This window comes from Astatotilapia calliptera, chromosome 18 (assembly GCF_964374335.1).
Source record: "Astatotilapia calliptera chromosome 18, fAstCal68.1, whole genome shotgun sequence".
Taxonomy (NCBI): Eukaryota; Metazoa; Chordata; class Actinopteri; order Cichliformes; family Cichlidae; genus Astatotilapia; species Astatotilapia calliptera.
Window position 1 is genome coordinate 221,605 of NC_137439.1, and position 22,100 is coordinate 243,704.

At 47.8% G+C, this 22,100-nt stretch overlaps 3 protein-coding genes across 13 annotated transcripts; 2 read left to right on the forward strand and 1 right to left on the reverse strand.

Annotated features, from left to right (window-relative positions):
- Positions 1 to 59: 59 nt before the first annotated feature.
- c18h7orf25 (chromosome 18 C7orf25 homolog) lies at positions 60 to 4,466 on the forward strand. Of its 2 annotated transcripts, none has more exons than XM_080292336.1 (2): positions 60 to 200; positions 2,947 to 4,466. In XM_080292336.1, the coding sequence occupies exon 2, from the start codon at positions 2,973 to 2,975 to the stop codon at positions 4,230 to 4,232; it is 1,260 nt and encodes a 419-aa protein (XP_080148462.1). In that variant the 5' UTR covers positions 60 to 200; positions 2,947 to 2,972; the 3' UTR covers positions 4,233 to 4,466. The 2 variants fall into 2 exon arrangements, with proteins under 2 accessions (XP_080148462.1, XP_026004708.1); XM_026148923.2 differs by lacking the exon at positions 60 to 200 and adding an exon at positions 258 to 401.
- Positions 4,467 to 4,532: 66 nt separating this feature from the next.
- On the forward strand, positions 4,533 to 13,364 carry LOC113010083 (E3 ubiquitin-protein ligase RNF31). 6 transcript variants are annotated; one of them, XR_013903073.1, is made up of 17 exons: positions 4,533 to 4,705; positions 5,284 to 5,374; positions 6,539 to 6,604; positions 6,693 to 6,859; positions 7,050 to 7,174; positions 7,252 to 7,469; positions 7,546 to 7,943; positions 8,025 to 8,207; positions 8,277 to 8,375; positions 9,374 to 9,463; positions 9,542 to 9,724; positions 11,700 to 11,818; positions 12,169 to 12,263; positions 12,345 to 12,411; positions 12,483 to 12,576; positions 12,654 to 12,822; positions 12,922 to 13,364. XR_013903073.1 is itself a non-coding variant. In XM_026148919.2 (17 exons), exons 1-17 carry the CDS (start codon positions 4,661 to 4,663, stop codon positions 13,081 to 13,083), a joined length of 2,310 nt encoding a protein of 769 aa, XP_026004704.2. In that variant the 5' UTR covers positions 4,544 to 4,660; the 3' UTR covers positions 13,084 to 13,364. The 6 variants fall into 6 exon arrangements, 2 of the variants coding, with proteins under 2 accessions (XP_026004704.2, XP_026004705.2); XR_013903072.1 differs by having other exon boundaries at positions 12,955 to 13,364; XR_013903075.1 differs by having other exon boundaries at positions 4,536 to 4,705; positions 12,150 to 12,263.
- A 428-nt stretch (positions 13,365 to 13,792) lies between these two features.
- On the reverse strand, positions 13,793 to 20,478 carry LOC113011191 (inositol monophosphatase 1-like). Of its 5 annotated transcripts, none has more exons than XM_080292337.1 (10): positions 20,162 to 20,249; positions 19,365 to 19,433; positions 18,534 to 18,613; positions 17,966 to 18,099; positions 17,649 to 17,753; positions 16,118 to 16,163; positions 14,491 to 14,599; positions 14,287 to 14,395; positions 14,065 to 14,216; positions 13,793 to 13,995 (listed from the first exon to the last, which is right to left on the reverse strand). In XM_080292337.1, the coding sequence occupies exons 3-10, from the start codon at positions 18,594 to 18,596 to the stop codon at positions 13,865 to 13,867; spliced, it is 849 nt and encodes a 282-aa protein (XP_080148463.1). In that variant the 5' UTR covers positions 18,597 to 18,613; positions 19,365 to 19,433; positions 20,162 to 20,249; the 3' UTR covers positions 13,793 to 13,864. The 5 variants fall into 5 exon arrangements, with proteins under 5 accessions (XP_080148463.1, XP_026006406.1, XP_026006405.1 ...); XM_026150621.2 differs by lacking the exon at positions 20,162 to 20,249 and adding an exon at positions 19,699 to 19,784; XM_026150620.2 differs by lacking the exons at positions 19,365 to 19,433; positions 20,162 to 20,249 and adding an exon at positions 20,375 to 20,478.
- Between the last annotated feature and the right edge of the window lie 1,622 nt (positions 20,479 to 22,100).

The following is a 22,100-nucleotide window of genomic DNA, read 5'->3' on the forward strand; positions in this document are numbered from 1 at the left end:
GCGTTTATAGAGATTGACAGACCACGTGACTTTCGCGCATTGCATTGTAGGTACGACTCGTACCTACAATGCAATGCGCGAAACCTTAACCCTAACCCTCGTACCGTACGAGTGGCAACAAAATCAAAACACTGCATCAAGCGCTAGCACCGGTAATCACCTGGGATCACATCCATAACAGCAGCAGTGACCGGAACCTGGTCTGTGCAAGCCTCTCTTATTACGAGCTCTTATTTTCTATTTAAGGTTTGAACTCCGCCTTTGTTCTGAAAATCCTGCCGGAAGCGGCCGGGCTCTTCCTGCCAGCTGATCAGAGCCGCAGAGGAAAAAACTGCTGTCAGTTAGCGTTAGCATTAGCCTCGCAGGTAGCACATTTCTGCCGCGCACACGTCACTGCTGCCGTAAGTAACGTCAAAGTTTCCTTTTAGCTTCTGGACTTTTTAAATATATATATATATATATATGAATTACGTCACAGATCAACGTTTAATACCGGGCTGACGTCATGTTAGCATCATAGCTAACGTTCAAAGGTATGCGAGTTTGTACAGGTGAGTTCATACCTGTACAAACTTCAGCTTTAAGGGTCGAGTAAAGGAAAACCCAAAGCTGTCCAATCAGAGCACCTCAGAAATATCGCCTGCATTCAGATCACGTGGGTAGCTTCAAGAAGAACAAGCCGCACGGTCCAGGTCAAAGGTCACGGGACAGCGATCAATTATCAGTAGTGAATAGACCGGATCAGCAGCGTGTGTGATATAAACACCTGTGTAAGCAGCATGCAGCAGCTGTACAACAGCTGACGTCATCAAACTTTCCTGACCTCTGACCTTTAGGAAGAGCTCTGTGAGTAACGCTTACAGTACAGTATAGATGGGTTAGTCACGAGGTGAGGAAGAATTTGGAGAACTGCCCGACCTTTGATGGGGTGATGCTGAAGGCGCGACCCTGCAGAGGGTTCATGTTTGTTCAGGTTAGCTGAAGTCGACAGATGTGTCTCAATTGTGACGTGGTCGGAGAGCTGCTTCGTTCATTGTAGTGTTTGAATAAGAGGACAACGTCATCAGACTTCATGTGTAATCCACTCAAAGGGTAGAGTTGGGATTATGGCAGCAGTACAAGCTCTGTGCCCCAAAGCTAGGTCTGCGTATCGCTGGTTTCTACAATCTGCGGTTCTGATTCACAAGGTCCTCATTCAATTTAGCCTCAGACAGAAATATTATAATTCATTTATCAGTTATATCCATGTATACAAACAAAGCTGTGAGACTTCATCAGAGGTGTGAGCATCACAGCTTTGTGTCAGAGTAACTGAGGATAAAACATGAAGCAGATGTTCCTGGCCTGGCTTTTTATAGCAGATGACCTTAAAATCTTCTGCAGTAGAACAAAAACTGAAGAAAACCATGAATCACCATGTGAACATGAACTGGTGCTGCTGAAGGGAAGCAAAGTTACAGAGGTTTGATTACAGACACAGCTGAGCAGTCATTGAGGTTTACGTGTGTTCAGTACTGTAGAGCAGAAATGGGGCTGTGACGTCAGAGGCCGACACACTGAACACAGCAGCGACTGGTTCATGATGATAGCAGAGCTTTGATGGTAAACTGGTGTGTGAGCACACTGAGAGAGAGAGAGCTGTAGGGCTGTGCGATATGACCAAAATCTCATATCCCGATATAAATCATCTGTCGTCCGATAACGATATAAATCACAAAAATGTAACATATTCTGTGAATCTCGGGCAGCTCGACTTGCGTGAAGTGTTTCCAGCTGGGCTTCTAGAGTCCAGTGTTTTAACCGATGCATGAAACGATACATTTTTAGACATAAGTTGTAACAGCCGCCGTTTTCTTTGTGAGTATTTATTACACGGCGTGCTGCGGGGAAAAGCCTGCTCTAACGTTTGAGTCTAAGGTTTATTTTTTTAGCACCTGGCGACTCTTTTTTACTTCTCATCCGTAAACACTCTGCATCTTTCACGTGATTCAGTTTATTTTGAAAAGTCTCAACAGGATCTTGAGCTTTATTGTGAAAGGTGTATGTGGAAAATAAACAAGTGGACACGCGATGGTTGTACCGTTGTTGTTGCTAACGACAACGCATAAAAACAAGCGCTTGTCTGTCTGTAGGGTGGTTATCTATAAGAGAAAGAGAGAACTTTAAGAAATTAATATAGCCTCTACAGTGACATCAAAGCCATGAAAAAATTACTGTAAACAGTTTATTTTGCGACACCACGAAACAAACGATAGCGTAAAACGAGAGATGTTTTTATATCATCATCCGATATATATCGTTATATCGAACAGCCCTAGAGAGCTGTGCAGGAAGTAAGAGCCAAACTCCGAGGGGATGAATGAGGATGTTTGAAGCGTACTTTGGATCTTCTTTGGCTGCTGGTTCAGTCAGTTTAGCTCAGCGTGAGGAAACCTGCAGAATCTGTCAGATGTCGACTTTCAGCCCGTCTGTGAACGTCTTTGTGTGGAATGCGTGTACCTGCTGTTTGCTGTTGTTGAAGTAGTTTTGTGAGCTTTAAGCTGAGAATCAAAATACATTTAAAACAGATTCAATGAGTCGATGTCACAAAAACAAACTAAAAATTTTGACTTTTAAACCCACTGTCCCCAACCGTGACAGGCGGTGAGCGTAGAAGGATGGCGATATCGGTGCTAGGTGAAACGAGGCGGAGCAGGTGGTGTCTCGTCAGACGGGCGCCGTACAAAGGTTTTGGGTGTAAACAGAGAGTGAAATAAACACTTACGATGACATCATAAAACAGGTTAGACTGGGTTTAGTCACTGGCTACCTGACTTCCTGTCACTGCAGGTGATCTTCCTGACCTGTGCAGGTGAATCGGGAAGATGCACTTTGAATGATTCGTTTGGAGTCGTTATCTTGGCTACAAACAGGAAGTGACCTCTCTGATACGCTCTTTGTCCTCAGGTGTCCTCAGGTGTGATGCAGATGCCATGTCCCTGCAGGCTGTGCTCCAACAGAGGATTAGCTCTGCCCAGCAGCTGCTGCAGCGGGCGGAGACGCTGTGTCTGGGTGTCGAGGGTCACCAGAAGCTGTGTGGGAAACTGCGAGCCGAGCTGCGCTTCCTGCAGCGGGTAGAGGCAGGAGAGGTGCACGTGAAGGAGTCTCACCTGCACAGCACCAACCTCACCCACCTGACAGCCATCGTGGACTCTGCACAGAGTCTGGATGACATCACAGCGCTGCTGCACGTCTTCACCTACCAGGACTCTGCCGGGCACCGCCGCACCCTGGTGGTTGATGTGGTCGCCAACGGGGGACACACTTGGGTGAAGGCAGTGGGCAGGAAGGCGGAGGCTCTTCACAACATCTGGCAGGGGCGGGGCCAGTATGGCGACAAGAGCATCATACGGCAGGCCGAGGACTTCCTGCAGGCAAGCCGCCAGCAGCCTGTACACTACTGCCACCCGCACGTCATCTTCGCCTTCTACAACGGCGTCTCCAGCCCCATGGCTGACCACCTGCGGGACATGGGCGTGTCCGTCCGCGGTGACATCGTGGCTGTGAATGCTGTGGCAACTGAGGAGGAGGAAGAGCAGCACCAGGAGGAGGAGGAGGAACAAGCTGAGGAAGACAAGGATGGTGAGGTGGACGAGGAGGAGGAGGAGGACACGTCAGAGCTCACGCGGGTTGACCGCGGCACAGTGGTGGCCAGCCTGGCGTTCCCAGCACAAGTGCATGTGGAAGAGTGCCGGCGGGTGAATCTGGACATCACGACACTCATCACGTACGTGTCATCGCTCAGCCACGGCCGGTGCCACTTCGCTTTCAGGGAGCATGTGCTGACAGAGCAAGCCGCCCAGGAATGCCGCCAGCAGGTGCTTCCGCAGCTCGACGCTTTTATGGAGGGCAAGGAATTGTTTGCCTGCCGTGCCGCCGTCCACGACTTCCAGGTCATTCTGAACACGCTTGGCGGGCCTGGTGAGAAGGAGCGCGCTCAGAAGCTGCTGGCCCGTCTCCACGTGGTGGATGACCAACCGTCGGAGCGCACTCTGCACCTCACGCCCAGTGCCAAGATCAACCGCCGTTCACTCATGATCTTTGGCACCGGAGACTGGCTGAGGGCCGTTACCATGACAGCAAACAGCCGCTTTGTGCGGGCGGCAGCCAATCAGGGCGTCCGGTACAGCGTGTTCATCCACCAGCCAAGAGCGCTGACCGAGGGCAAAGAGTGGAGGGCCACACCCGTCTGAGGCCACGCCCACAGTTGACTCATCTGCGGCAGACGGTTTCAATCAATCAGGCTGATCAGACATCAGTGTCAATAAAGCTTGGGTTTAAATTAAAGTTTACATTGTGGAGAAAAAAGGTTTAGTTCAAAGAAAGGAGAGAAAAATGGAAAACTTTAGTTTGAGTCTTTGTGTGGTCACGTGCTGCCTAAACTTCCTGTATATGTATCTGCTCAATAAAGTATATGTACTGATCAATTCACTGAAACCACGAGCCTTTTTAAATAAAGTAACCCTCCAGCTGCGAGGCTATGCCTTTACTCTGAAACTCTGTGGGCGGAAGAGGGCGCGTCTGTTTTTCCAGTCGGGTCAGTTAGCTTGTTAGCATGTGACTGTGGGAGCGGCTGGATGTTCAAGCTCTTCCCCGCTTCTGAGAGGCATTTGTGGGGGAGATGCCGCAGGTCGAGCGGGAGGCGGAGCTCCGCACTCTGACGGAGGTGAGAACGAGACCGTGAAGCTGCCCCTGAGCTTCAAAATCAAACTTTATAAGTCTGATAACAACTTTCTGCTGCTGCTAGCCGGTCAACTGGGGTTAGCTCGGCAGCTACATGCTAAAAGCAAGCTCCTCCTCTTCCTCACTCTGGCTAATGTTTCTTCCTCCTCTTCCTCACTCTGGCTTATCCTTCCTCCTCTTCCTCACTCTGGCTTATCCTTCCTCCTCTTCCTCACTCTGGCTAATGTTTCTTCCTCACTCTGGCTGTTGTCTCTTCCTCCTCTTCCTCACTCTGGCTGTTGTCTCTTCCTCCTCTTCCTCACCATGTTTCTTCCTCCTCTTCCTCACTCTGGCTGTTGTCTCTTCCTCCTCTTCCTCACTCTGGCTGTTGTCTCTTCCTCCTCTTCCTCATCCTGGCTGTTGTCTCTTCCTCCTCTTCCTCACCATGTTTCTTCCTCCTCTTCCTCACTCTGGCTCATCTTTCCTTCTCTTCCTTACTCTAGCTAATGTTTCTTCCTCACCCTGGCTAATGCATCCTTATCACTGTGGTTTAATCCTCCTCTTCCTCACTGTCTTCCTCAGTGTGGGTACCTGCATCCAGGTGAGACCCTGTGTGACCTTCACTCGGTTCAGTCTCTGTTCCCTGATCTTCGTCTCTACGTTGATTTTTACTGTGAGTACCTCAGAAATGACTTCCTGTTGTTTTATTTTGTCAGGCCCTTTCTCAACTCTGAAGCGCACGAGTCCGTGATCGCGTTCTCTCGCGTTTTGTACAATTGGAACGCCAGCGTACTTGATGATATCACAGGTCTGGAGCCTCTTAATTTAACTGTGATTAATATGTTATGAAGCTTAACTTCAATCACAGCCAAACTGATTTATTCAGGAACAAATAAAACACTGAAATAAACCGAACATTAGTATTTAGAAGTGATCCAAGTATCTTATAGATCGTGTTTAACCTGAGTAGCGAAATCTCTATTAATAAAATCAGTGTACATGCATGCCTTAATAAAAAGCAGGTGAGCTGTTAGAACACTTTTATTTTAGTGGACACTCAAACATTACAGACAGCTGCTGGGGTTTGGAAGAGAACTGAACAAATATTTAAATTATAATCTGATCATTTTGAAACAGCCTTCAGAATCTCCACATATTAACATGCTGGTGAAAAACTTTCCTCCTGAATTGAAACATATCTCAGCCAAAACACAGGAGCAAATAAAACACTGAAATAAACCAAAAAATTGACATTTTGAAGTTACCTGAGAGACTTGTATATCATGTTTAACCTGAGTAGTGAAAGACCACGGGGGGGGAACGATGTGCCGGGAGTCCGCTGTTCTCGCCGGCTCTAGTGATCCTCGACCTCGCTGTCTGCTATGGAGCTGGCGGGTCACAGACGTCTCCGAAACGTCGCACGTTCGGAAATATGATATCGTGATAAACCGAGCAGATATTTGAAGCTTACACAGCTACATTCTCGCCTGAAAATAACTTAAAAGTTTATTTTGTGACCCAGAAAGAGGAATATTTAAAAGTTTTTAGCCGCGCTCGTCCGCCATTGCCGCGTTTCAGTTTTGGACGAAATGCATTCTGGGATATTTAACTGTACCAAGTCCACACAAGTCACCACCGATGCACGCTCGATAAAACGGGCGGAGCGAGAACACATCCGGGACTTTTTCGCGTTCTCGGCTTGATGCGTACTTTAAATAGGAACAGTACTTGGTCTCCGACTGATGACGTATCACGAGTACGCACAAGTACGCATATTGAGACTTGGCTTGGTAAATCAGGGCGATTTCCTGTTTCAGAATAAGAGTTTGTGTTTCAGGTTTCCCAAATAAACAAAAGAAGAAGTTGTTGTTTCTCGCCGGGACACTTCCTGTTCAGTACGAAGGTGAGCCTCCGAGCTGTCGGCCATGTTGTCTGTTTACTGTTTGTAGTGACATCATGAAGGTCAAGCTGGCGCTTTGGTTTTTATACAGGAAGTGAGTATAATATCCCAGTATGCATCTGGCTCCACGAGACGCACCCATCATCGAGGCCTCGCTGTTATGTTTGCCCATCGGTCTCCATGGTGATAAACCCGACCTGTCCGTGCGTGGACGCTGCCGGGAACATCAGGCTGGACGCGCTCACAAACTGGGCTGAGGTAAGATGTACTGAGCATGCTCAGTGGGGCTGAGTCAGCTGGCTCAGTGGACAGGTCTGACCCAACAGAAAACTAACTATTAGTGAAAATATACCTGAAAACACATGTTTAAGAAGGTGGAGCCTCCACACAGGCAGAAGGTGGAGCTAAAACACACTCTAAACATTATGTTTATGCCACTTATTGCTAGGGCGTGTCCAACCTGTCACTACTCGTGTCAGAGATGAGGCGGGCCTTCCAGAAGGATACCCCCCTTTATAGCAGGTGCCCTGTGCAAACTCCGCCCCCTGCAGGTGAACAGGTGTCAGCTGACAGGTCAGTTCCTCACTGTGTGTTCAGTCAGTGTTTCGGTTACGTAGATGGACTGACGAGAGTGGTTTCTCCTTCTGCAGCCTCCAAAGTCCCCTGCACATCTGCACCTCCTCCTCCCCGCAGCGTCGCCAACTTTCTGAAGTCACCTTCCAAAGTCCCGCCCACTCCAGCCAGCGTGAGCAGAGTGGGGAGGTGAGGGCAGCGAGGTCATACACCGATGAACTGCTGGGGATTGACTTCAGTGCTCTGCCTCTCACCTCCAACCGCCACACCAACCCCTTCCTAAACTCCTCCTCAGGTGAGTCTCAGAAAACACGAACAAGCTCCAGGTGAACGTGAGAAAAGTTGAACCCACCTGGTTCTGGTTCCCGCAGGTACAGAACCCCTCAGCAGGATGATGGGTGAGCTGAGGCTAGATGGAGACTCGTCTGCACGATCTGTCCAATCAGAAGCAGAGCGACGCCGTCCAGTTACGAGACGGCCATCCGCCGCAGCACCCGAGCTACAGCGTCCTCAGAGATCTCAGTTACAAGCAGACCAGGTGAGCCAGACTCTGGCGTCTCGGCAGCTTCTCCAGTCTGTGTCCCGGATGGCGGCGCGGCTCCCTCCGGACCAGGCGGCGGTTTTTCTGTCTCTGATGGCGATGGAGGGGCGGAGCTTCAGTCTGGCCGATGTCTTGGAGGCGGTCCAGATCAACAGAGACTTCGCATCAGCTCTCAGGTTCCTGAGCCACAGCTGCCCCATCTGTCAAGAGCAGGTGTCTTTCAGCAAGGTGAGCCACAGGTTTGAACCGGCCAATCAGAGCGCGCGCAGCCGGCTGATGTTCTTCTTCTCTCTCTGTGTTTCCCCGCAGATCATCACAATGACGCACTGCTCCTGCTTCCTGTGTCAGACGTGCTTCAAGATGTTCTTCACAACGGCCATTAAGGAGCGCAATGTCGATCAGCTGGTCTGCCCTCAGTGTGGCCGACCGGAGGTCAGAGGTCAGGGCGGGCTGGAAGAGTCCATGGACTACTTCAACCTGCTGGATACACAGGTGAGGTGCGTTCCGGCCTAGTTTACGTGGCGATGACCAGTTCTGACACGTGTCTGTTTGTCGGTGTAGATCCGCCACTTTCTGCCTGCCGACGTCCACGAGCTGTTCCAGAGGAAACTCAGAGACCGAGCTCTGCAGGAGATGCCCAACTTCTGCTGGTGTGCTCACGTAAGAACCCGAACGATCTGAGCCTCGCAGTCCAGAAGCTCACAGAAGCAAGAAATGAATACCGCTGCTAGTATCGATACAAACTGTGATCATCTGCTGCGTGACGTTCGGTCCTCAGACCCGCTGTGGGATACTTTTTGTCTCTGCAGCGTGGCTGTCAGAGCCTGTCCTGAGCCATGACTTCATGACAAATAAAATCTTAACCATTAGAGCAGCGGTCTCCAACCTTTTTTGTGCCACGGACCGGTTTATGCCCGACAATATTTTCACGGACCGGCCTTTAAGGTGTCGCGGATAAATACTACAAAATAAAACTAGTACCGGTACCGAAAAAAAGAAGATTTATTCATAACACGCGTGAAAAGACCCAGGAAAACTGAGTTAACGATCAAAACGATAACAAAATAACGCTGAAAACCGATAAAAACCCTGAAAACTATACATTTCACACCTGAGCCTCAACTTTCGCGGCCCGGTACCAAACGACTCGACAGGCCTACTTGTTGTTCCTAGAGTATTTGAAAGTAGAATGGGAGGCAGAGCCTTCAGTTTTCAGGCCCCTCTTCTGTGGAACCAGCTTCCAGTTTGGATTCAGGAGACAGACACTATCTCTACTTTCAAGATTAGGCTTCAAACTTTCCTTTTTGCTAAAGCATACACCCAGTGCATCATGGGAAACCCCCAGCAGCCTAGACCTATAGCAGCATAAATAAGGGAGGCTTCAGGGTCACCTGATCCAACCCTGGGTGTTTCTTCTTCACTCACATGTGTTTATACACCCTTCTGTATTTAATCATTAGTGATTATTCATCTCTGGCTCTTCCTCCCCCGACCCCCAACCAAACCCCTGAGCTCTGCCGGAGGTTTCTTCCTGTTATAAGGGAGTTTTGCCTTCCCGCTGTCGCTGAGTGCTTGTTCGTTGGGTTTCTTTGTATTACTGTGGGCCGTTGACCTTACAGAATAAACCTTGTTGAGACGACTGTTGTTTGGTGTTTCAGTGTTCATTCGGGATGCTGCACGAGGCCCAGCGCCTCAGGATGGACTGTCCAAGCTGTAAGAAGAGCACCTGTTCTCAGTGCAGATCACCTGTAAGACACTCTCTCACGCACACACACAGGTGAACCAGCCTCAGATCGGGTCCTGACCACAGTCCCTGTGTTCTGCAGTGGTCCCCCGAGCATCAGGGTCTGTCCTGTGAGCAGTTCCAAGTGTGGCAGCAGCAGAACCAGCCGGACCCTCACAGCACCTCCCAGCTGTACAGCAGCATCGGTACGAACCCAGAACCAGGTCCAGGAGACTCTGAGGGCCTCCTGCAGGACCTGAACCTAATGTTTCACCCCATCACTCAGGTGGTTATAAGCAAGCAGGTAGAAGTGGAAGCAGTCAGCATGTGACTGAAGGCTTTTTTACTCTTGCTGTTTACAAACTAACACACGAGGCCTTCAATCACCGAAAGCGTGACGCTCAGAGGACTTGACCCGGTCCAGTCAACGATCGGCGTGGGTGTTCTCGCCAAAAAACCCAGAAAGCAATGCCTGGGGGCTCTGAGCTGACATGCCGGGACCTGGTCTGTCCTGGTCTCCATCTGTTCCATTAATGTTTAGCATCCACGAACAGAGGACATGGTGGCTGCTCAGGCGGTAGAGCAGGTCATCCACTGACTGAATGGTGGTGGTTTGATTCCTGGCTTTCCCGTAGTCTGCATGCCAAATATCCTTGGACACCATGTTGCTCTGCGACGCATCCATCGGAGAGTGAATGTGATGCATGTTAGACGCTAATGCTAACAGCTCAGAAAAAGTGCTTGTGTGAATGAAGTATAAGAACATCCGTTTACAAACTGTCCAAATGTTGATTGTGTCCTTCTGGACGTTTCCACCATCAGGTGACTTCTTCAGTGTCAGCTGACTGCAGGTTTCAAGGTTCAAGGTTCTTTATTTGTCACATGCATAGTTATACAAGTATAACACACAGTGAAATGTAGCCTGACACGCTCCTCGACATGTGCAAAAAATTGGGGGGGGGGGTGTAGAGGAAGAACATTATATATATATATATATATACACATATATACACTGGGTGAATGTGCAGTAGTAGCAGCAAGCAGGTGAATTCTGTACATTAATATGAATAGATATCTGACTATTTTACAGGATAGACAATATAAACATATTTAAAATTAAAGGAATTGAAATGTACATTGTGCCTTGGTTTAGTGTCTGGAAGAGTCCTGTCTCAGTCAATTATAGATAATGTGAGAGGGCGGGTGTGTGTGTTTAGGGCACGGATGGCTTGGGGATAGAAGCTCCTCTTGAGTCTCTCTGTCCTTGCCCGGATGATGAGGAACCTTCTACCAGATTGCAGAAGTTGGAACAGTTTGTTGCCAGGATGGGACGGGTCCTTCAGTATCTGCTCTAGTCCGGCATCTCCTGGTGTAGGTGTCCTGAAGCGGGGGGAGAGCAATCCTGCAGCAGCGTTCTGCTGTACGGATCACTCTCTGGAGAGCTTTTTGGTCCTTCACACAGCTGTTCCCGAACCACGATGTCATGTTCTGTGTGAGGATGCTCTCCACAGCGCCTGTATAGAAAATCCTGAGGATCTTTGGAGAGACCCTGAACTTCCTCAGTTGTCGTAGGTGATACAGGCGCTGCCTAGCCTTTTTGGTCTGGACCTGAATGTGGGCAGCCCATGTCAGGTCTGAGGAGATGTGGACACCAAGATACTTGAAGGACTGCACCCTCTCCACTGGAGCTCCATTGATGATGATGGGCTTGTAGTCTCTGTGCTGACCCCTTCTGAAGTCCACCACCAGCTCCTTGGTCTTGCCGACGTTCAGCTGGAGGTGGTTGTCCTGGCACCACGATGCCAGATTCTTCACTTCATCCATGTAGGCCGCCTCATCGTTGTTGGAGATGGCACCCAACACCACTGTGTCGTCAGCAAACTTCACAATGGTGTTGGAGCCGTGGGTGGCCACACAGTCTGAAGTGTAGACTTCAGACTTATATTAAATATATTATATTTACATAATGGCTGAAACCAGCCCACTGAATGACCAGTGGGCTGTGAGGTCAGTTTATGATCATTAGTAATATGCAGATTGCCACGCCCACTGATCAAAGAGTCCCATTCAACGAGAGTTGGCTGCATTCACAGCATTGTAGGTAGGATGGTGGCCCCCTCCTCAACTCTGAGATGGCCTTACGTCTTTTCACTCGACTCCTCGCTCAAACCAGCGATTTCCCCACCTGGACGAATGAGGTTTAGTCGCACTAAGGCTCAGCCTGGTCCGTCCTGGTCTAACGTTTCCCTCTGTGTCCTCAGAGTGTCCAAACTGCCAGCTGGTCTTCAGCCTGTCCAAAGGGGGGTGTCTCCACTTCACCTGCAGTCAGTGCGGTCATCAGTTCTGCGGCGGCTGCAGTCAGCGCTTCGTTCTGGGCTCGGTGAGTTCCAGCTGTGCTGTGTGTAAGTGGAGCTCCAGGTGTTTGGTCAGAGAGAGATGGATTGTGGGTAACGAGTGTTAGACGACTGAAAGTTGTTCCTCGGTTTCATATTTACATCGTTATCAAACGAGCCAATCACAGCCTCTCACCTTATAAACGGTCTGATTATGAGTAAAGGCACCTGCTCTGATTATTCATCGTGCTGATAATTTGAGTTCTTTAATGTTTTTGAAGTTAACAAGAAAATGGTTCGGCTTCCAGCACCGAAGTGGCCAGGTGCACGAGACAGGTGTGTTAGAGACTTGACACCTGTGTTGTTTAACCTCTGCAGGCCTGTGGCTTCTCTGCAGACTGTACGAGCAAAGGTCTTCATGCTCACCACCCCAGAGACTGCCTGTACTACCTGAGGGACTGGAGCCTGACCCGCCTCCACCTGCTGCTGCAGGTGAGAGCCAGCAGATCAACCTGAGGTGTTCCCAGCTGTTCTGTGATCAGTACTTTACAGGTGTGCTGTCTCCTGTCTCAGCATTACAGAGTGTCTCCCTCCTGGTTGGAACCGCCCAAGGTCAGCTCACCTGACACCGCTCTGCCAGGTGAGACCTCTACCTGTCTACCTGGCATCTCCTTTGTCCTAGAGTCACTGACAGGTGTGTTCCCGTTCCAGCATCCTGTCCAGTGCTGGAGCTGAGAGACGATGGCAGCCAGAGGGAGGAGCCCTGTGGTCGACCTGCGTTACCTGAACACCGAGGATACTGCCAGTAAGACCACAGCTCCCAGTAAAGATGTTCTGCCAGATGTGCGTGGTCTTAGAGGCTCCGCCCCTTTCTCCTGACAGGTCACACTATAAGGAGCGTTTGGTGGAGCTGATTAACCGTTACCATGCTGACCCAGCGGTCCTCTTCAGTCTGGCAGAAATAAAGGCGGAGCTTCAGCGTTGGCATGTTACCGTTCCGACCAGAAAACCCGAGGAGCCAGAGCCACTCTACACTCATCTCCTCCGCATGGTCAGTGACATCACCAGATGGTGTTGTTCGTCATCAACAATGACGTCTGAGATTTATTTTGAAAGTCTGATGCGCTGTTTCAACCATGTTTCTTTTCAGCCAATCACAGTGCAGAATTCTGTCTCTCTGCAGACGCTGACCAATTGCACTCCTCTCAGGAAACAGCGCTGCTCTCCGGTTAAACGCATTAACAACCTCTGTCCTCTGCCCGTCACCGTGCCTGCTGGAGCCCCGCCCCCTCATGTGCTGCTAAGCGATTGACTCCACCCACTCCTAAAGTATGACCTCCCACTACACCCATCAGTTGCTATGACAGGGCGGCCCTGTGTTTTGATTGGCTCAGCACAAATATACTAATTAGGGACCAAATATGAGCAGCCAATCAGAGTTCAGCTAACAAGCTAACGATGGAAGCTGCCAGTTTTAGCATCTGTTAGCATGTCTTGAGCAGACTTCAGGAGGCGGAGTTTGAGCATCCTGTTTTTGTTCGCTGCACTTTACCTGTTTAACCAAGTTTAATGAATAAAAGCTGTCCTAACACACCTCGGCGTCCTGTCTTCCGTTTCCATGGGAAGTTGAGTTTTAACATTAAAAAAAAAAAAAATTGTTTGAACATTTTTATAGAGAACAGAATATACTGGAGTTTTCTGCCCCATCTCAGCAGGAGCAGATAAACGGGGAGCCAAGGTCGTAGCTTAGGCGCCGTGTGAGAGAAAAGCATGTGAATGTTTAGGCTTTTATGATAAGGTGGAGGCACCAGAGGCTATAAGAGTTTGATTAATGCTCCACCATTTTGAGATCTGAGGCTGTCTGCATACAGTGTCCATCTCCCGCGTGTGTTCATTAAAATCATCGTTTGACTCAACCCGGCCGGACCAGTGTTGTTATTGTGGTTTTTTCTCTTGTCTCCATCCCCAGTATTTTGAACCTTAACAATGGTGACCTGCCGTCAGTCACACAAACACGCGGGTGCTTTCATAGAAAACTTTTATTTAAACTTTCCAAACAGGAAGGTGTGCTCCTCACACCTGTCAGTGTGTGTTTAGCTCTTCTTCGGTGGTGTGGCGTCGTCTCTGGGCAGACTGAAGGGGACGATCGCTTTGACGAGTCGCTCTGTGATTGTTTTGCTGTTAGCGGCGATGATCCTCCTGGACATCAGGTCCACGTCGCCACCTGAACACGGAGACACCGTTAGCTGGAAACACCTGAGCAGGGAAATGTGATGTTGATGGGTTAGCTTACCATCGACGTCCATCAGCACGCCGCCAGCCTCGGACACGATCAACGACGCGGCAGCCACGTCCCAAACGTGGATCCCGATCTCGTAGTACGCCTCCACACAGCCCGACGCCACCAGACACATGTTGATGGCAGCGGAACCCGCCCCGCGCACCCTGAGACGGATGGACACGTCAGCTATGGGAAAACAAGCGTGCAGTGATGTCAACGTGGCGGCAGCCTTACCCGTGAACGGGGAGGCAGAGGATGTTTCGGAGGCTTTGGAAGATTTTATCAACAACGTCGGCGTCTCTGTCCGATCCAAACTCCGTGGCCACCATCGCCTGTTCCACGGCTGATGACATCACACACAGATAAACAAACAGGTGATCGACCGCCCGCATAAGTGATGTCACTGATTTATTGGTTATCGATTCGCTGAGCGCTGACCTTCCTGCCGGGACACCTGCAGCGGCTCGCCATTACAGAATGCTCCCTTTCCCCGCCTCGCCGTGAACATCTTGTCCTCCACACAGCTGAAGACAACGCCAAACTCCACCTGAGGGAGGGGAAGAAGAGTAGAGGCCGCTGTGAGGTCAACAGGTGAGGTCGTTCATGCTCATCCTCAGGTGGCTTGAACACCTGAAGCTACCTGTTAGTGTTTAGAGAGCGCTGACGTTTTGCCAGCAGGCTCAGTAAACTGATCGCAAGGCCAGTAATGTTGTGGGGATGGAGCTGGACTCGTTAGGGTGGTGTCAGAGAGGCAAAGACAATGATGGATAATACCTCCCACCCACTCCATGACGTGCTACCTACAGGAGCACGCTCCGTGAGAAGCTGAGATTACCCATAATGCACCACACTCATCTGCCTGTACAACTCCATCTAACACACTGTAAACACTGCAGTAGTTACAGCCTTTTGCACACGCTCTTTCTACTCTGATGTTGCTGTTAATCCTTGATATTTATTATTGAGGGATTTCTATATATTAGGGCTATTTCTTAAATCTGTAGCAGTTTCTGTACTGGAGCAGCTGTAACCCACATTACCTGAGGGATTAATAAAGTATGCTGATTCTGATTTTCTCTTTTTAGCTGCCAAATCGCCATGGTAACAGATGCTGAGCACCTCACCTAGTCAGGAGCAGGTGAGGTGCCGCGTTTACTCTTTTGGTCATTTTATATGCTGCAGCAGGTGGAGCACCATCGCTTGCTAACGCGTGTGTGGGAACAGCCACGCCACCTCTCCACCCAAGGAAACACTCCCAGGTGAAGCAGACAGTGGTGATGCTGCGCCTGTGAGCCAGGGCGAAGCTCAACTGAAGAAAGATAAAACCAGAAATGGCGCCACTCTGAAAAGTTTCCACCAGAGGGATGAGACCCGGGCTCAAGTAACCGAGGCTCACCTGAGGCTACGTCTGCACGTACACGGGGATTTTTGAAAACGGAGATTTTCTGTTTTCTTTTTTTAAATCCCTTCCACAAACGCAAAAATGAAGGAAAACGCTGCTAGGAACATGCCAAAGCAGCAGTTGGCGATATATTCCTAACCGTGTAGGAATGTTGACCAATCAGAAGCCTGGGTGGGAAAGAGTAAACAAAGTCGGGGCATAGAAGCAGAACTGAGTCCTATGTGTGGAGGGACAGTAACTGTTTGTAAGCATGTAAACTCTGCAGACAGTAAAATTAACAGTATTTTGTCCAAGTCTGCCATTGTAGAAATTCATTTCACAAAAACATGGCGCACAGTGTGATGTCAAACGAGGCGCACACCTTTGACGCTGCGTTTTCTCCGTGTTCCTCGTCCACATGTAAACGCAAAATCTGAGTTTTTAAAAATCTCCGTTTTCAGTGACCGAAAACGCCGTTTACGTGTGGACGAAAGGTGCAAACGCATAGAAAAATCTGCGTGGGGTTAGCGGCCCCGTTTTCACTTTTCAGTATTTATTGCTGCTCATTAATAAGACAGAAGGATTTCTTATCTGATTAATCGACTACTAAAGTCAGGGCTGCAGCCCTGTGATGTCGCTGCTGATGTCAAAGGTCAGGAGGATGGTGCTGATGTGGGCTCAGACCTGTTTGTTGATGGCGAATCCGATGGAAATGGCAACAAAAGGAAACCTGTGAAGGAGAAACAGACACAGGAAGTTAACGTGTTGGCACCGTCATACGTGTTCCTGCAGAGCAGGTCTGTTTACCTGTTAGGTCACCACGGTAACCAGTGCCCATCAGCGTTTTAAATGAGCTGATTCAGTGTGCCGAACACCAAGCCAAACAGGAAGTCATCTGCTTCAAAGTAAAGGTTCATCCTAACGTTCATGATGATCACATCATTGTTCTACCCGCTGAGGGACGGCTCGAGCTGAACATTGATCATCCTTCATCGATCTCTCAGTGACTCTCTGATCGATTCCCTCTGAGTCAGTTGGACCAAATAAACCTCAGATCTGGAGGTAATCGATCAGAAGAGCCGTAGACCCCGCCTCACTCTCTGAGTAGAGCAGGGCGATATGGCCAAAAATATTTATCACCATATACATTTGAAAATTTGTGATAACGATATAACTGACACGAGACAAAATGCTTTACAACTCCACAACTTTATTAGTGCAAAAACCCATCAATGTATTTTCACTTCAACAAGCAGCTGTTTTATCTGCATTAAAGTTATATAAAATGTAACAGTGCAAACTCCTCGCTGACAGTTTAACCAAAAGGCATTTCCAGTGGAAACTGGCCGACACATCCTCAGCATAACCATGTATAACATCCACAAAACTTAAAAAGAGGTTAAACACACACAACACGGTAACATTATGCTGAAGCACAGCACGTATCACTCCGCGAGGCTCCGCCTACGATAGCCGTTGTTGTGCCAAAGTAGGTGTCCCCGACAGAATTTGTTTCCCCTGTGCTGGGAGCAGGAAGTACTGATGTTTTCATTTTGTGAAAAATTAGCATCGTTACATTACCATTCAGTTTGAGGGTTACAACAGAAAATGATATATTTATTGCTCACGGGGTATCAGATGGGATTATTTTAATAAACCATTAACATTTTGGCTGATAACTATTTTTATTCTCCTGTAACTTCACTATATAAAGAGATAAATCCTCCAAAGTTTCAGGAGTAATGCGTCATAATAAGAAGTGTTTGTGAACGAAAAATCAGCAATGTGGGAGACTGTTTGTCCGTGATTTACACAGGGGGAACAAATTGTGGCAGGATCAGCCTGATATTATTTGTGTCCCACTATAACTTCGTTGTATAAAGAGCTAAGATCTCAAAAATGTCAGGAGTATCAACAAAATCAACAATGTGGGATACTGTTTGTCCGTGATTTGGACAGTCCAGCGTGTGCTCCCGACGCAGGGGAAACAAATTCTGTCGGGGATACCGAGTTTGGCACGACACCGGCATGTGCGTATGAAAACAAAGGCACTGCGCATGCGCATTTTACCCATATTCTATCGCCATCTTTCATTTTCCTATCGTTGCCCAACATTACACCGGTGCTACCGTGAACAGTATGGCCCAGCACTATCTCTGAGCGCCCACAGGAAACAAAGAAGCTGCAATGATGATGTCAGAGAGTGCAAACTCACGCGTGAACGAAGTTGGTCGTGCCATCGATGGGGTCGATGATCCAGGTGGGCGAGTCAGAGAGGACGCAGGGCTCACCTGCAGCCACTGACTCCTCCCCTATGAACCTGAATCGCACAGAACAGGTGAAGCCGTTACACGCTGAACGAGGAAGAGCCACGAGACGGCAGCCAGAGATGTTCCAGCAGGTCATCTCTGCTACTCCTCAGCAGCACACAGCTGGATCCCTGAACATCTGGATCTGATCATAACGCTTATCTTTGTAAACTGATGATCAATAATCCGACTGGACATGCACAGAGGGGGTGGAGCTTCATACCTGTGGGTGGGGAACTTTTCCTTCACTGACTGGATGATGAGCTGCTCCACCTTCTGGTCGGTCTGCGTCACTAAATCCACCACCGAACTCTTCGTCATCACTGCCCTGTCACCACGCAGAGCGTCACACACCACCTGATCAATGCACCAATAACTGATCAATATTTACTCCTGATCAATGCACTGATAGCTTATCAATCAGAAGCTGATCAGCCAATAGTTTCAGTTACTAAGTCTGTCATCTGGGGTTAACCTGAGATTTCAAGATAAAAGCCTTTGTTTCCTCTTTGCGCTCAGAACGTTTCAGAGAAGAAGAAAGTGACTCCACCCCCTCTGTTTTGGAGCGTGCTCAGTAAGTGAAGAAATGGCAGGAAGCGGATTCTGCAGTCGTGACGGCCGTGCGGCTCACTGTCAAGCAGTCGTCAGCTGACCCTGAAGGTCACATGGGCGAGTGACGTTCAGGTGAAAAGAATGAACTTCCTGAGACTCCTCTGTTTCATAATGAAATCACCTGTAGGCCCTGACAGGTGAGTCTCAGGTGGGAAAGAAAAAGGAAGATGACGACTGACCTCTCCAGCTTTTCGTGCCACGGCGACAGCGTGGTCCATGGCGTTCTGCCAGGGGTCAGCCATGTTGGAGGAGGAACTTCCTGTGGAAAGAGGAAAGACTGCGTGAGGTGTGTTCCAATATTCCACTTTGATCAGGAAGGTTCCTCACTGACATACGCTTCAGTTGTCCGTACACTAGGGGAAGCAGCTTCAATGCTTCCTTTATGACCTCCTTTAGCAGAGGAGACACTGGACCGTCTTTATGAAAAGGGAGGAGAAAATGGCGTCCCATAATTCGTTATCCATCCGACCATTCATGAAAACATAATCGCAGTAACCAAAGCGGAGCAGATCATGTAAATTCTAAGTGTTTTTTGTTTTCATTCAGAACCTGTATATATATTTATTTATAGCTTTAATCAGCAGCAGTGAAACTCACAGCTGAACCCTGAGCGTCACATGAAGAACACAGAACGCTGTATGAGCGCAACATTATGATCTATACGAACTGATCAAAGTGTGCTTGTATGATCAGTGATCGTTAGTAATGTCCAGTGTTGGGAAGGTTACTTTAAAAATGTATTCCACTACAGATTACAGCACCGCTGAGAAACAGAAGCTGAGTTCACTTCATTTCTGCTGTTTCATGGAAACAGTTACTGAGGACCAATAAGTGGGCTTGCCTCTGAACGCTCAGCGTGACACTGATGAAGAGTTTTGGGACACAAGTTTTAGTAATATCATCATTTTAGCAGTATTGCAGAAAATGTTCCTCCTCCTTTAAAACACCAGAAAGATATGCTTTACAGACTGTTATCGTTTCTATGACCTCCATAAAACAAGAACACACACTGTGGTGAAGCTAGACCAGCCTTTTGTAGTTCGTCTTCTGCACATTGTAGTTTCAACACGCCAGACTTCCTGTTAAAGAGACACCAGTGTAAGGTTGTTCATGTTTCTTTAAGTTCCCCAAGAAGTATGATAAATGTTTTTTCCTGATAAATTTGTTAATACTTTTAGCTAAATTTTTTATCCATAAATGTAAGTTTACTACTAAAACACCATATTTCTGTCATTATTTTAAGGATGTGGAAATGTACATACAATCAATATCAGACTCCACCAACAAAAAGGCTCAAAACAATATATGTATGTGAATTTTTGCGTGTATTCTTATAATTGTTACCTTTTTCTTTACCCCTGGCTTTGTGTGTTCATGTTCTGTTGTTTTGTATACTTCATCTGTTCGTATGTTGTATACTCATTGTTTGTTAAATAAAGTTTAAAAAAAAAAGTGTAAGGTTGTTCCGGTTCTAAGTGCACGCCTCTTCCCTTTTCCTGAGTCCTCAGCAGTTCTCCTTCTCACCTTTGACCTCAGTGACGTTTTCATCGAGGTCAAGGAATAGGAGACATGAGGGACTTCTGGAATGAACCAGGAATGCCCAGAGTCCTCATCATAAGAACCACATCAGTAATCAATAACATCAATCTGGGAGGTGATGGATCGATAATCCAGTAACACCAATCCTGACCTATCACAGCGGGTCCTGAATTGGCCACAGGTGACCGCTAAGTGGCTGTCTCAGCGCGTCCTCTCATCGAGTTTACGGTCACTAACCGAGTATATACTGATTATCAATGAGCGTTACCTGGTGGCACGTGACGAAGTGTCAAGCGCGCCGACACCTTTCCGTGCGCGTGCCCACCGGCACTGCCGCGCCGTATGAAATCAGCTGATTTCTGAACGGAAGTACTACGCCGCTGATTCCCGCCACAAATTCCAAAACCGGAAGTAAGGCGGCGGATCAACGAGACGTTTCGAAAACAAGTAAAGAGGAACAGCGCGAACCCTGAAAACGCACCTGAGGCTCTCGAGGTCGGTCTGAAGGTAATCCGTAACGGGTTAGCAGCTCCACTTTCGGGTTTCTTCTTCTACGTTCTACGACTGAGCGCTGCCGCCTCCTACTGGACATTGACTGTCACAACAACAACACTAGAAAAGGTTGCATTTCCTGCGAAAATGCAGTGTGAACGCCGTGTAGTGGAATCTGAAAACAGCAGGACAGCTATCTGTTGAAAACAGGTGTAGAAGCTGAACTCTGCTTTATTTGAAAGACTACACTGAAGACTGTCAAGAAAGCAGATTACATGCAAGCAGGGGAGATGTCCAGCATCTGTCCCATGTAGTGCTCGAACCCTTGCCACCAGATCTCACAGCAGCTGCGCATCCCACTGCGCCAAACCAGTTCTGGTCCCAAACAAAGATATGATGAGAGGAAAAAAACGTGCACTGTGCAGAAGAAGCTAAATGCGCAGAAAAGAGGTGAAAATGCTGAATGTTCAGCAACAAAGAGATAAGGAACCTGAAAATTGTGCTGAAAAGAGGTGAAAAAGCTGAAATTTGTGTGGAAAAGTTTAAAAAGTTGAAGTGTTAACTGAAGAAAATGTTGCCATAAGCGGGATTCGAACCCGCGCCTCCTACTCTGAGAACGGCTGCTCATCTCACTGAGCTAAAACACAACTCAGCAGCAAAACTAGTGATCACACTGATAATGTGGTACCTGTCAGCAAAATGGGCCAAAAAATGGCATAAAAAGCTGAATATCTCAAAAAGTATAAAAGTTATCATCACCAAAACATATAGCAGTGGAAAGCAGAAATAGCAGAACAGTTTAAAGTTTGAATGGTGAAAATCGACTGAAAACTGAGGGAGTAGTTAAGCGGCAAAGAAACGGAGCAACTAGAATAATAAAGGATAAAGAATAAAGAGAAACAGGAACTCAACAGTGTGCCTTTGAGGCATCCACACAAATACACCACTAAAGCCTACTACTACCTACTGGCGTGGTTTTCAGGGTTTTGCATTAGGTCATAGTACCTGGTACTTTTACGGTACCTGCACAGCCGTAGCTCTGTACTTTATTTCAAACACAGAACATTACAGATCAAAGATCTTGTACATATCCAGATAAGCAATGTTAGAATCACAATCAGCATACTTTGTTAATCCCTCAGGAAACGATGTGGTTTACAGTTGCTCCAGTACAGTAACAGAAACAGACTATTTAACAATACAATATGTTACAGATTTAAGAAAAAGCACAATATATACAAATCACTCAATAATAAATAACAAATCAAATCACTTTTATTGTCACATCACATGTGCAGGTACATTGGTACAGTACATGCAAGTGAAATTCTTGTGTGCGAGCTTCACAAGCAACAGAGGTGTGCAAAATACAATAACGTAAGAACAAGCAAATATAAGAATGGCTACATCTGAGAGTAATAAATATATGTACAATATATAATAGTATATGCATTACTAAATGTTAATATTAAATGTGTGTGTGTGTGTGCGTGTGTACACATATTTTACAAATTAAATAGAGTAAACAATAAATAAAATATATAAAATAAAATATACAGAGTTGAATATGTGCAAAACAGTGGCATTACTGTACAGTATGGAGTGCATAATGTTGAAGTTCCAGTAGTGAAGCTGAGGTGTCTATGACGTGTTCAGCAGTCTGATGGCCTGGTGGAAGAAGCTGTCTCTCAGTCTGCTGGTACGGGACCGGATGC